Source organism: Pteropus medius, unplaced genomic scaffold (assembly GCF_902729225.1).
Source record: "Pteropus medius unplaced genomic scaffold, Ma_sr-lr_union100, whole genome shotgun sequence".
Lineage (NCBI taxonomy): Eukaryota > Metazoa > Chordata > Mammalia > Chiroptera > Pteropodidae > Pteropus > Pteropus medius.
In genome coordinates, this window is record NW_024346667.1 from 3,786,825 (window position 1) to 3,800,158 (window position 13,334).

Below are 13,334 nucleotides of genomic sequence, written 5' to 3' on the forward strand. Positions count from 1 at the left end.
GATATTGGAGACAATGGGTTTTAAATCACAGGCATACATTATTATGCCTAAGTTGACAGATCTGCACTGCAATGCAGAAATGCAAGCAATAATCCAACATCTGCACCAGAAGGCAGAGACTAGACATGATTCCAGAATAAAGGGCTCTTCAGCTCTTACCTGTTACCTGTGCAACAACTGCTTGGGAAATCCTCCGATTGGCAAGAAAGGCTTTGATTTCCTCTTTTATCACACTGCTGTCCCTCCTAACAAAAACAGAAGACAAGACCAACAATGTATGTTGAAGGTAGAAATCCTCATCTTTGCTAAGAAAGGTGAAGCAGAGAGGTGGGGAGAACATAGAAAGAAAGGACACAAAAATAAAGATATACAGACCAGCTTGTGTGAAACATGAAATTAAAACAAACCAAGAAACACCAAATATTCAAGTCCTAAAACACCACACCATTCAGACAGACGCTTTAGTGAATGCCACAGTAGATATAAGTTTCATACCAGAGGATGGTTAATCGCATGCTGTGTATAATTCACATTAGGAACAAGGCTGCCATATGGTATACACAAAGTTTCATTACTGGGGAATGAATATATCTTACACAGACAGAAACCCTAGAAAAATAAAAAGCAACAACAACAAAAAAAAATCAGTCGTGAGCAGACTGTGGGTTCACATGTTAACTATTCAACTGCATAAATAATGTGCAGTTCCTTTTAAAACCTTTGGTAAAGGCAGAGAAATCACCATCATTCTCACAACTGCTAAAATAGTAGCCATTTTAAGAATGGCTTTGCCTTTTGATTTGCCTTCTTTTCCTGTATAAACCAAAACAATGTTAAATGGGATGGGTTGCATATAAAATTTTAATACAAAAAGGCAATTATTAATTTCTTATTACATGTAATGTACAGAAAAATTCATACTTAAAATTATACTATTTTCTGTGTCCTTGGAATTACATCTTATAGACCTAATTTTTCCTCCACTTAGATGTCTTATAAATTTTTGTTATTTAAAAATTCAAACATTTTCTCTAAAGATTAGACATTCACTAGAATGACAATGAAGGGCAAGATTTGTTTCTCCACCAGAAAAAAAGTATTTAAATTATACTTAAAACTGACCAACTTGAATGCTTTATGTTCAAAAAAATTACATGAACAGAGCATTGATGTTTGTTCAAGCCCAAAAGCAACACAGAAGAGTGGTAACTAATGATCCAATACAGGAACAGCAAAGATCTCCCACCCATCTTTATACAACCTGTGAGCTAAGAATAGTTTCCACGGTTGAACATTTGCAGTCAATCTGACAGCAGGGAACACTATCTTTAAACACAATTTAAAGCAAAATATTATCCCCTCCCTAATTCTATTCTCACTAGCAGGCTTGTATTTTTTAAATTATATTTAATTATTATTATTCTATATTGAATTTGTCAATAAAAATTTGTGCCTGTTTGTTTTCTCTCTTGTATATAAGTATCTATATTATATCCTTAATTTTGCTTCTTGACAACTAAGTCTAAAACGATTACCATCTGGCCCTTTAAAGAAAAAGTTTACAGACCCTAATCTGAGACAAAGGGGTCATGAAATCTTTACCAATTGTTTTGTGAATGAACCACAAACTCTTTATAGGAGCTCAAGTCTCTCTAAAGACTATTTGGAGAAAGGGAAGAAAAGCATCCTATCCGAAAAGAATCAGTTGTGATTTAATTTGGAGCAGATACTTCAGCCCCTTGGTGAGGATGGGCTGGCTATACACTGTTAGTGGATTTCCACATTCCTTGTCAGGAATTCTGGAAAAGGGCAGAGAGGTGATAGCCGGGACAGCTTCCATCTAGAGTTTTACAAAATATTCCTGATCTACTGGTTGGAAATCCTAATCAAAAAGATTCCTAAAGGAAGAAAATAGTCAGCCACCTAATCCAATATCTAAAATTTCTCATACGGATCTAGCTCCTGATCTAGATACAGGCTAAACTCCTTCTAAAATGCTTGTTTATATCTGACATATTTCCTTTAAAAAGATGCATTCTCATTTTATTTTAAAAGTGTGTATTTGAAAGCAAAAGGCAAAAATAAATACATTTTAAAGTCGAACAAAATAATAAACTGCTGAGTAAAATATAGGTAATGTAGACTAAATAGCTCTCAAAATCTATCACTAATCATTTGAGCAAGAGATAACTTCAGCACTATTTCAATTGGCTGATAAACATAAAACAACCAAATCATTTGGTTTCTGACAGAGCTGCAAAATTAACGTGAAAAATTTTAAATAAAGACTGCATTTCGATGTATTGAATGTCCTTCTAGGAAATAAACCTGAGTTAAGAGAGCATTTATTAAGGTTAAATAAAAACTGTGCCTTTGTGGGGAAAATGATTAAATGCTATTTTCTTGACTACCAATTTAAATTGAAATTTAAAACAATTATTTTCAATCAAATTCACCTAGAGTAGATACAAAATCATACAGAGGAGATAATTATTACAATAGGGAATATCCAGTTTGTGAATTATTCACAGCCTTGCAGTATGATATTATCAAGAACAGCAGCAAGACAGAGGGGACCCCAAAAAGTCTGCAAAACAGCAGCAATTCTTTTAGCCTCTAACAGACTATGTTTTTAGATACTTGGCAACTTTCTAAGTACCCACTATGAGTTAAAAAAAAAAAAAAAATCTCTTTACTCAACTGCTTTACCAGAGAGAAGCTTTTCTATATTGAAGAAAAATATAAGACTTGTAAAAGATAAGGATGCACTTGGGCAAGTCATTTAATAAACCTGGACTCTGGTTTCATCACCTAGTAAACATGAGAACATTAATACCTCCGTCACAAGGCTTTTAATTTTCTTCTCCAAGCACTGAAATTAAAATTAATGAAATTTAATACTAAATGTGTGTGTGTGTGTGTGTGTGTGTACATAATACATAATAAAAAATACTTCAATGTAAAATTTTTTGGAACTGTAAAAGAACTACATAAACAATGACTATTACTTTCTAAAAGCCTAGAAAGAATCCCAGGGAAAAAAGAAACAAGTGATCTGCTATAACTATATTAAGATTGAAGCAAACATCTGTATTGAGTACTGTAAAGTATATACTATGGAAACACTTCTAGTCATTTTAGACACAAGCAGTGATGTGGCATTCAGTTGGTTTTACTAGGTACTTTCAAAATAGCAATAGCACTCAACGTTCACTGTGTCCAATTCAAAGACTTCCATTCTATGGGGTTGACTTTGTTCTTTAAACTTTCACACATTCTCCCTCATTCTCTTCTCATTCCGCCTCCTTTAACAACCTGCCTCTCCTACTGTATACATTGTATCCTGTGAAATCACCAGTTTCTTGGTGTAAAAACTCCGTTTACTCCAAATCTAATTCTCTCATTTTCTCCCACTCCTTACTTCTTCTCTTCATCTGAAATTTGACATCCTCTTTGAGGAAAATGAATCCCTTTTTCTCCCCTCGCTTAAAAAATCTCACACTCCTCATAATTTCTACTCCTTAAGTCTTATGGAACCAAAGTCAAATGCATAGCTTTGATTACAAGCTTACTTCCACAGCTTACTTACAAGATGAGTGACCACTCTATTTGCATCTAACCACTTGAAGTCCATCAACATCATCTCCTCCTATTGCCTTTTCCAAATCATAGGCATGCTGGATTCATCCATTTGGGTGATTTCCACATGAAGATAAAATTCTACCTTTACACCTTTCATTGCCATTATATTTATAACTTGCTAAACTTTCCATTGTTATCCATACACCTTTCTAAATATCTAGATGAGTTAATCAATAACATCTCTTCATGAAATCACCCTTTTTGAAGACAGAATTTGATTGTCATCTATGCAGAGTTTTCCTTGATCCTCAGACCTAAAAAAAGATCTTTTCTTCCAATAGTACTTTAACATTTCAATTTTACTTCCCACATGCTAATATGTTATATGCTATTCTGTATTACAGTTGTTTCTGATCTGGTCTTATCTCTTCTTTATGTACCCTAAATTACTAAAAGTTAAGTGTGTAGATTCAAATAGGTTATGAGATTTGAAAAATATATCTGATGATTGAGTGCCCTGGAAGTTGGGCAATGTGAAGATGCAAGATGTGAATTATATATGATACATGAAGAAAAGGAGGCAGGAAGGCATTCAGATAGCCATTCTCTCCACCTAGAAACCATCAAATTCAACCCACTACAATATCCCACAGTGTTCAGTTATCAGCAAGGGCAATATAGCCTTCCATAGGCATAAGACACTCAGATCTATGGCTAAAAAGTTTCTCTTAACATTCCACCAAGTAAAAATTCACTGGGTAAGCGATTGATTTGAAATGGCAAATATCATGGGGGTTTCGGGGATGGTTAGCCCATTAAGACATTCACACTTTGTCTTGAGTTACATTAACCACTGTTCAAAATCTTATTGAGATATACAAACATAAAATCTTTATTTATAGAGGCAATAGTTAACAGTGACAATTCAGTAATAAAGACATGGGTTAGAATTCAGGCTCTGCCATTTCATAAGCTTTCTTGAGCCAATTATTTAATTTTTGTGAATCTCAATTTCTCTGTTCCATCTTACAGAATGGTTGTAATGATTAAAAGTAAGGACGGTCATACAACAAACTTCTCCCTCCGATCTAAGGATTCTTATTATCTGCAAACTTGAGAAAAATGAGAGGTGGGCACAAAAGAGGAATGCAGGTGTGAGTGAGGGCACAATGGCAGAAGACCAGAGAGCCAGACGGTCCAATGAAACCCCTAGATGATTAGAGGCGATCAAAGTAGTTGTTCTAAGAAAGAGGCATAGAAAAGGAAGAAGATAAAGTGTCCTTAACTACGCAACAAGTGGCACTATATAAATGAAATATTAACAACGATGAGCCTTGAATGTATGTAACTGCAGGATTTAAGTACAAATCTTATTCACTGCTAAATAGATTTTCTATTTATTTTGAGGACATAGTTTAATTATAATATTATGTCAGCCTAAGAGCGAATGGTCCAGTTTTAGACCCTGGCCAATCTTCCAGAGGCTTTTGTTAAAAAGAAAGTTTTCCCCAACTTCTTGTTAGTCTAATACACATTTGGGGATTAATGTTATGTTAAAAGCTTATTAAGACTGATTAACAACAGCAACAACAACAAAAAACAGGCTAGCATCCTAACAAATTTGACTGTTGATATGCTCTCTTCTCAGGGTAATTAAAAGCTAACCTTTTTATATTTCAATGACTGAAGTAACTTTTATTTGCCCAAATGGTTCTCTCTCTTAATTTTGACAATTTTATATATATGTTAAATTCCACAGGAACATCTGAACTTCAGCTAGCTGGTGTAACAAGTGAAATAAATTCAAAGCCAAATTGATCTTGTATATTTTTAAGTTTTAAAAGCCTAAAATAATAAGGTCCTGTGACTGTTCTATAAAACTATTTATTACAGGAATTACATTGGAATCTAGATACAATAGTCCATTCAGTCCAGAATTCCTTACAAGCAGTTCCATCCTGAAAATAAATTCAAGAGTTTTTTTTTTGTTTTTTGGAGTTTTTTTTTTAGATATTACACCATTGTGATACTACAGGACAGATTTTCCTTATGGCAACATTAAGTCACCATTATACTATCTTCAAACCTTAAAATCTTTAGGAAGAACTATAACTCATAATTATACATTTTAATTTTATTTCTGACAAATTCCTGCTACAGTTTCTTCCATTATGTACTGTAACTAATCGATCTGCAGCCCTTCCTCCCTACTATAGTGTAGGCATACCTCAGAGATATTGCAGGCTCGCTTCCAGACCACTGCAATGAAGCAAATATCGCAATAAAGCGAGTTACATGAATGTTTTGATTTCTCAGTGCATATAACAGTCACGTTTACACTATACTACATAGTATATTAAGTGTGCAATAGCATTATGTCTAAAAATATGTACATACCTTAATTAAAAAATGCTTTACTGCTAAAAAATGCTAACCATCATCTGAGCCTTCAGTGACTCATAATCTTTTTGTTGGTAGAGGGTCTTGCCTCGATGTTGATGGAAACACAATATCTGCGAAGTGTAATAAAGTGAAGCACAATAAAATAAGGTATGCCTGTAGTGATAATCTACTGAAAACAATGCTTTTATCATCTCTATTCCTAAAGACCTGTAAAAACACCTTAACTCCAATCATCTTAAACATAAACTATTTGTATGGAATGCAAATCTTCCAAAACCTGTACTACCACTTAATGTACTGTTCTTATTACCACAGCCTAGCCCATCTGCAGTCCTTATAAGACAAAACATGCCTTTTCTACCTTTTACTATTCTCTTAACTTTAAATAAGGTTCCTATATCTCAAAACAGAAGCTATCTTTAAGGTTTAGCTTAAATTCATCGATTCACTTAACGTATTACACCCTTACCACGTATGAAGGTCAGTTCAGATCCTGAAAACAAAACCTCCAAACACACATGGCTGCTGCCCTCAAAGTGTCCCCAGGCCCAGTGTGAAGCCGTTCCTAATTACCCGTGTTGGAAGTGGACGCCTCTTTCTTTTCTCAGTGTTTCAAACTCCTTCCAAACTCTAAGTGCTTATACTTATCTTGTAATAGATAACAGTAAATATATATTCAGTCCAGAATTCCTTACAAGCAATAGATACCATACATATACATACATATATATATATGTGTATATATATATATACATATATATATATGTGTGTATATATATGTATATATACCATATATACATACATGTATATATGTATGGTATCTATATATATGTATAGATACCATACATATACATACATATATATATGTGTATATATATATATATACATATATATATATATGTGTATATATATACACATATATATATATATGTATGTATATGTATGGTATCTATTGCTAAAATTAGAACTTTAGCTTCTTAGGAAAAGAAACTATGTCTTTTTCTTCCTAAGAACACTACTTTTTTATATAATAGATGTTTAAAATTATTTTGTTAATTGGTATGTTGGAGGGAAAAATTAAGATTGTACGTATTTCACATCATGATAAAATCACCTTATCCCTCAGAAAAAGTACTTACAATGGATTTAAGAATTAGAATGTGTCTGTTAACATCGCTGAAAATTCAAATGTTAGCAAGTAGAGACATAAAAGAGAGGCTAATCTTTGCTTTGATAAACAGAAAGAATGGAAAAGGCTTATCAAATAGCAAAATGAAAGGGCTAAAGTAGAGAAGAGATATTCTAAATTAAAAACATAAAATTTGAAAATTTTCTTTCATCTCCAAAATAGGGGGAAATCACAGTTCTTGTAGGTAAATAACTGAAATATAGCTTATTACTCAAAACCAATCTAAGAACACAGACATTTTGGGGACTCTGAATAAGCAAAAGCACTAACCTCATTAATTCCTCCACTTTATCATCTACATCTAGGTCCTCTTCTGAGGCTTCAAAACTGTATGACCTTTGACCCATGCTATTTGCATGATAGCGAGTTGGTGACATCTTTCCATTGGATGTGGATAATCGCTCGTTATTCTCCCTCCCATTCTGATTGGTAGTGCAAGGCTGTGGGGAGGTATCATAACTGTTGCTAGGTGATGGGGACATTCCAGAATGCTGGGTTTGGGTGGAAGCTGTAGCTGTAGAGGACGATGCTGGAACATTGTTGGTACTGTTCCCATATGAACTTCCTCCATAGCTGGACCTTCTTCCAAACTTATCACTATGCTCTTGATCAAGACGGTCCAGAGTTTCCAAGGCATGGAGAATTTCGTGTTTAGTCATTCCGGTACGCCGAAGGCGCTGAAGCAGATCTATCTGCTCTATGGTAAATCTGGGTTCATCTGTATAGTGAGACATGGTTTCCAACAAACTAAAAAAAAAAAAATAAATAAATAAAAAGTCTTATTATTTATAGTATCTACCAAAGAGCTCAGTAGAAGATGCAATATTTCTACATCAACTTCTTTACTAAAAATGATTATTAGTATTATAATAAACCAAAATTTCAGTTATGGCAGTAACACCAAACAACAGATTAAGTACATACAAGTATTAAGCCCAAGCTATGTGATTATGCACAAATGTTTTCTTCCATCTCAAATTTATTATTCTTCATTAGAGTATTAACAGAGTTGCTGAAAAGTAGTTTGTATTATTTTACTAAATAGTAGCAAAATTGGCCTAGGAACTCTATAACTTCATTTAGTGCAAACAAACAATTTGACAAGCTAAGCCCAAGCAAATACTAATAACCAGCAAAAATATTTAAATTGAAAAGAGATATATAAAAAAACTTATTAAGCACCACTTCACCCAGCATTAAGCACCACTTCACCCAGCACTTAGCAATTTTGTATTTCATCTCTGTAATGCATTCTGTTAATTGAAATCCTGAGAAATGGACCTTCCATGGTTGTAGCCATTTTTCTTAGGATATGGCTTCTACATTGTTTCCTTTAACTAACACAAGATACTGTAGCACAGCAGGAAATGTTTCAGAGTTAACAACAATACAGTCATATGTGTTTCAATCAAAGACATATGAAGGTGATCTCACATGATTATAATGAAGCTGAAAAATTCCTATCACCTAGTGAAATCATAGTCATCATAAAAACCATTGTAATGTCATAATGCAACACATTACTCTAGGGTTTGTGGTAATGCTGGTGTAAACAAACCTAGTTTGCTATCAGTCACATATAAAAGTATAGCAATTATGTGCAGGGCATAATACTTAATAATAATAGTAAACAACTATGTTACTGGTGTACATATTTACTATATTATTTATTATTTTAGAGTGTACTCTAAAAAAAATGTGTGCTGTGAAACAAGATGTCGTTATGTTGACAGTAGCCTCACACAGCTCCTATTCAACGCATCTCTCCATTGTATCATTTTTCTCTTGTGTTTGATTTAGCCTTGTGTTGTTCTGTATACTAACATGCAGTACAAGCTTGCAGCCTAGGAGCAACCCGTCAAAAACCACAGAGCCTAGGTGTGTAGTAGGCTATACCATCTAGGTTTGGGTAAGTGCACTCTATGATATTCACATAACGAAATCACCTAATGATGCATTTCTCAGAATGTATTCTCATAGTTGAGCAGACCATGACTGTATTAAGCTAAGGGAGTTGTCAGATATCATAAAAATTCTTGATAAATTCCTTTCTTATAAAACCTAACTTTCCTATTTAAGATTTTTAAAGTGTACAATTCCCTCTATTTTTATTTTTATAGTTCTAGTGCTAAATAGGATGCATGGCATGTACTAGGCTCTCACTTAAGTGTCTGCTGATGAAATACATGTTAAGACATTTTCTTATCCTTTACAGGTAAACTTCTGCTCTGAGACAGTTCCCCTAAACTATCGGAGACCTGTTTCTTCATCTCTATATACTAAAAATTTATACATTCACATCTAGGAAAGCACTGAGCAAGAGTTTCATATAATGTAATCTCATCTAATCCTCACAACAACCCTCTGTGGTAGATTTTTAATAAAATTTTATATGGCTCAGAGTGGTTTTGTAGCTTGCAAATAGCCTGATTAAGCAGCAGGAAAAAAAATTTAAACCTAACTATTACTGGCTGCAAAAGCATATATCATTCTACTTTCCAATATATGGCAGGACTTACTGGAATCATATGATTTGAGACATAAACTGTTGTACTCTTTTAAGTCTCCAGTTAAAACCACTTAGATCAAACCACTCTACTAATGGACTAGGGATTCTAGTAATATATTTTATATTTAAAATCTTTGCTCCATCTAGAATTTATATTTACTTAATGAGTGTGAAAGGATCTGAGCTTTAGTTTTTTTCCCAAAAGGACAGTTGATTGTCCAATATGCTTTGTTGAGTAATATGTCTCTTTTCCTGTGATCTGAAACACCACCTTTATCATAGACAAAATTTCTACATAAATTGTATCTATCTAACCTTTGGATTCTCTTCTATTTCACTGATTTTTGTTTTTCAAATCCTTTTAAAAATAAGCAGGCAGAAACCTAAAATTATGTGAAATCATTCTAGTTTTAGAGACAGGCTCATTAAAAATAAAAACAAACATATAGTGTGGACACCAAATAACATGTTGTAGGGCATTTGTGCCCATGGGCCACGATATCTACCTTACACCTATACACATTATCTTCTGCTGTCTTCCAATACTCATTTGTAACTTGCTATCTATCATAAAGGTCCTATTTTCATGATTGTTACATTCCTGATGACCTAGGTTTTTTCCTCCAATATTTTATAATAAGAAATTTTAAACACAGAAAAGCTGAAATAAATTTACAGCAATCACCCATATACTAACCACTTAAACATTTTTCTTGTTTTATCACATATCTATCCATTCCCTTATGCACCCATCCCTCTATTCATCTTATTTTTTGATCCATTTCAAAATCAGTTAACAGACATCCGCATACTTCCCCCTAAATACTTCTGCATGCATATCATTGACTAGAACTCAGTATTTGTTCAGGTTTTTTTAGGGGTCGATTTTATATAAAAAGAAAACACACAAATCCTGTTTACCATTCTATGCGTTCTGAGAAGTATGTACACCTGTGAAACTCAAATCCCCATGAAGACACAGAACATTACCATCACTCCAGAAGTTCCTGCCCCTTTTCCTCAAAGGCAACAACTGTTTAGATTTTTTCCCACCATGAATTAAATTCGCCTATTCTAGAAAATCATATAGAGGCAATTTCTGTGTACTCTTTCATGTAAGGCTTCTTTCGCTGAGCATAAAGTTTTTGAGATTCATCTATGATGTGTGTATCAGTAATTTGTTGCTGAGTAGCACTTTATTGTAGGAATACAGCACAGGTTTGTTTATTCATTCTGTTTTAGACATTTGGAGTTTCCAATTATTAGCTATTCTAAATGCTTTAGCTGTTACAATTGTACTCTATTTTCTTGTTAGCTTAATAGATCCATCCCCCTATAATATGTTATTGCCTGGTCAGGACAAAAGAGAAAAATTTCAGCCAGAGTAGCTCATTTACTTTTTCTCTTGATCAACTTCAAAAGAACTGTATACCTTGCTTAACACGAACAATGTATTATTAAAATGCTACGTACGCAGTGTTGGTAATGTTCTATGTGACATGCTAGTTACGTTGCACAGGTACACTGCTGTGAACATTCACCAAATTGTACATTGCTGATTTGTGCATTTTTCAGTATGTGTATTATACTTGAAGTTTGCTGGAAAAAACTGTATGAACATTTTCCTAATGGCTTATAAGAGGCACTAAACACCTTAGTTTCTGTTTTAACTCCCAGCCCTCTGTCTGCATTATCAAGTGCTCAGTATTACAGTCGTCTACCTCTGTCCATGGTTTTGCTTTCTACTTCAGTTACCTGCAGTCAATCAAGATCCCAAAATATTAAATGAAAAATTCCAGAAATAAATAGTTTGTGAGTCTTAAACTGTGTGCCATTCTGAGTAGCATGATGAAATCTCGTGCCCTCCTGCTGCATCCCACCTGGGATGTGAATCGTCCACACTGTTACTCACCCATCAGTCACTTAAGAGTGTCTTGCTGATCAGATGCACTATTTGATGCACTATTTGACTTGGTGATCAGTCACCATATCACAGTGCTTGTGTAACACTTATGTGACTTAATAATGGCCCCAAAGCACAATACTGATGCTAACAATTGGGAGATACCAAAGGGAAGCTGTAAAGTGCTTCCTTGAAGTAAAAAGGTAAAAGTTCTTGACTTAGGAAAGAAAGAAAAAAATTGTATGCTAAGATCTATGGTAAGAATAAATCCTGTATTTATGAAATTATGAAGAAGGAAAAAGAAATTCATGCTAATTTGCCGAGAGAGATCACACTCACATAATTATTTTTATAGTATATGGTTACAATTGTTCTATTTTATTGTTAGTTATTATTCTTAATCTCTTACTGAGCCTAATTTATAAATTTATCATAGGTATATATGTATAGGAAAGAAACATAGTACAAATAGGGTTTGATACTATCCACAGTTTCAGGCATCCACTGGGGTCTTGGAATATATCCCCCGTGGATAAAGGCAGAATACTGTATACTAATCCTTAATCCTAGGAAGTTCTTTTTAAAAGTAGCTGCCGAATCCCTTTGATAATATAAATAATTTACCCCTTAATTTATTAATTTAGCAAGTTGGGATTTATATACATTATTCTTGTCCCTTAAAAATGAAATAGGCCTGTCCATTGCTAACTTCAGTCTTCCTGCTTTCAAAATGCTTTGTAAACTGACCTGCCCTTATAAATGAGACTTCCAAGAACTGTTTTAGTAAATGGACCAAAAACAAACAAAAAAACCACAAACCAATCATCATATTGAAGGGAACCAAGTTTTGCCACCCCCAAATTTGCCTTTTGGGATACTGATTTTAAGCTGCTTATTAAGAAACAAAAGACTCAGAACCTTTGACTCTCCCCCTATCCTGCCTAAGGAAAGTCAAATAGTAATGCTTCAGGAAGGGAAACTCAGCACATTCACTTAGGATTTTCATCTTAGCCTAATATGAATTAAGTATGGTAGACAGGAAGGATCTATGCACAAATCTGTTCTGCTGGATTCTCCCCCATTGTCTCTAGGTTGCCTAGCAGAAATTTGTTTGCTATGTGTTACACTCTTTCTTGGCTACCTGTAAATTGCCTATTTCTCCCTCAAAATCCCTCTGCCCTCTCCCCAGTCCCCTTCTCGCTTGTATAAAATGGTATATAAACCTCAACTGCTCAATGCCTATTTGGGTCTCATTATGACACCCTGAAAGGTACATTAGTATAACAAACTTTGGACATGTAGTCCTGTTAATCTGTCTCTGTTAATCTGATTATTAGGCCAGCTAGAAGAAGGTGAGAGGAAAATTATTTTCTTATGCCCCCACAATATTTTCTTATTCTATTTATATGAGAACAGATAGTAATCTGCATAACTCTTCAAATCTCTCTCTCTGTATAGAGCAGCACTCTTTATATTAGAAAAAAACTTTATATAATAGCATAAAACTAAAGTAAATTATATGAATTTAACCTGCTACTAAAAAGCATCCATCCTAAAGCTGGTATTAGAACTAAAGAGTCCACAGTATCTGAAACAATGTAATATTTTATGTCATTTTGATTCATTGATAATGAATAAAACCACTTTTATTTCAAAGTCATCAAAAGAGTTAACAGAAGACATCTATTATTTTGCCTGCCTAGGATGCCTCACTGTTTCCAACCACATGTTCTTGGGGCTGCCACTCA

At 34.0% G+C, this 13,334-nt stretch overlaps 1 protein-coding gene across 16 annotated transcripts in view; it reads right to left on the reverse strand.

The window, feature by feature from the left end:
- Positions 1-13,334, reverse strand: part of HMBOX1 (homeobox containing 1) — a 151,050-nt gene that overhangs the window by 81,901 nt on the left and 55,815 nt on the right. For all 16 annotated transcript variants that reach the window (XR_005655638.1, XR_005655636.1, XM_039875875.1 and 13 more), the window contains exons 3-4: positions 7,445-7,921; positions 160-245 (exon numbers count right to left, since the gene is read on the reverse strand). Coding sequence is in view for 14 of the 16 variants with exons in the window: in XM_039875875.1 (XP_039731809.1) it covers positions 160-245; positions 7,445-7,921 (563 nt within the window). In the remaining 2 variants the exon portion in view is untranslated. The remainder of the gene's footprint in view (positions 1-159; positions 246-7,444; positions 7,922-13,334) is intronic.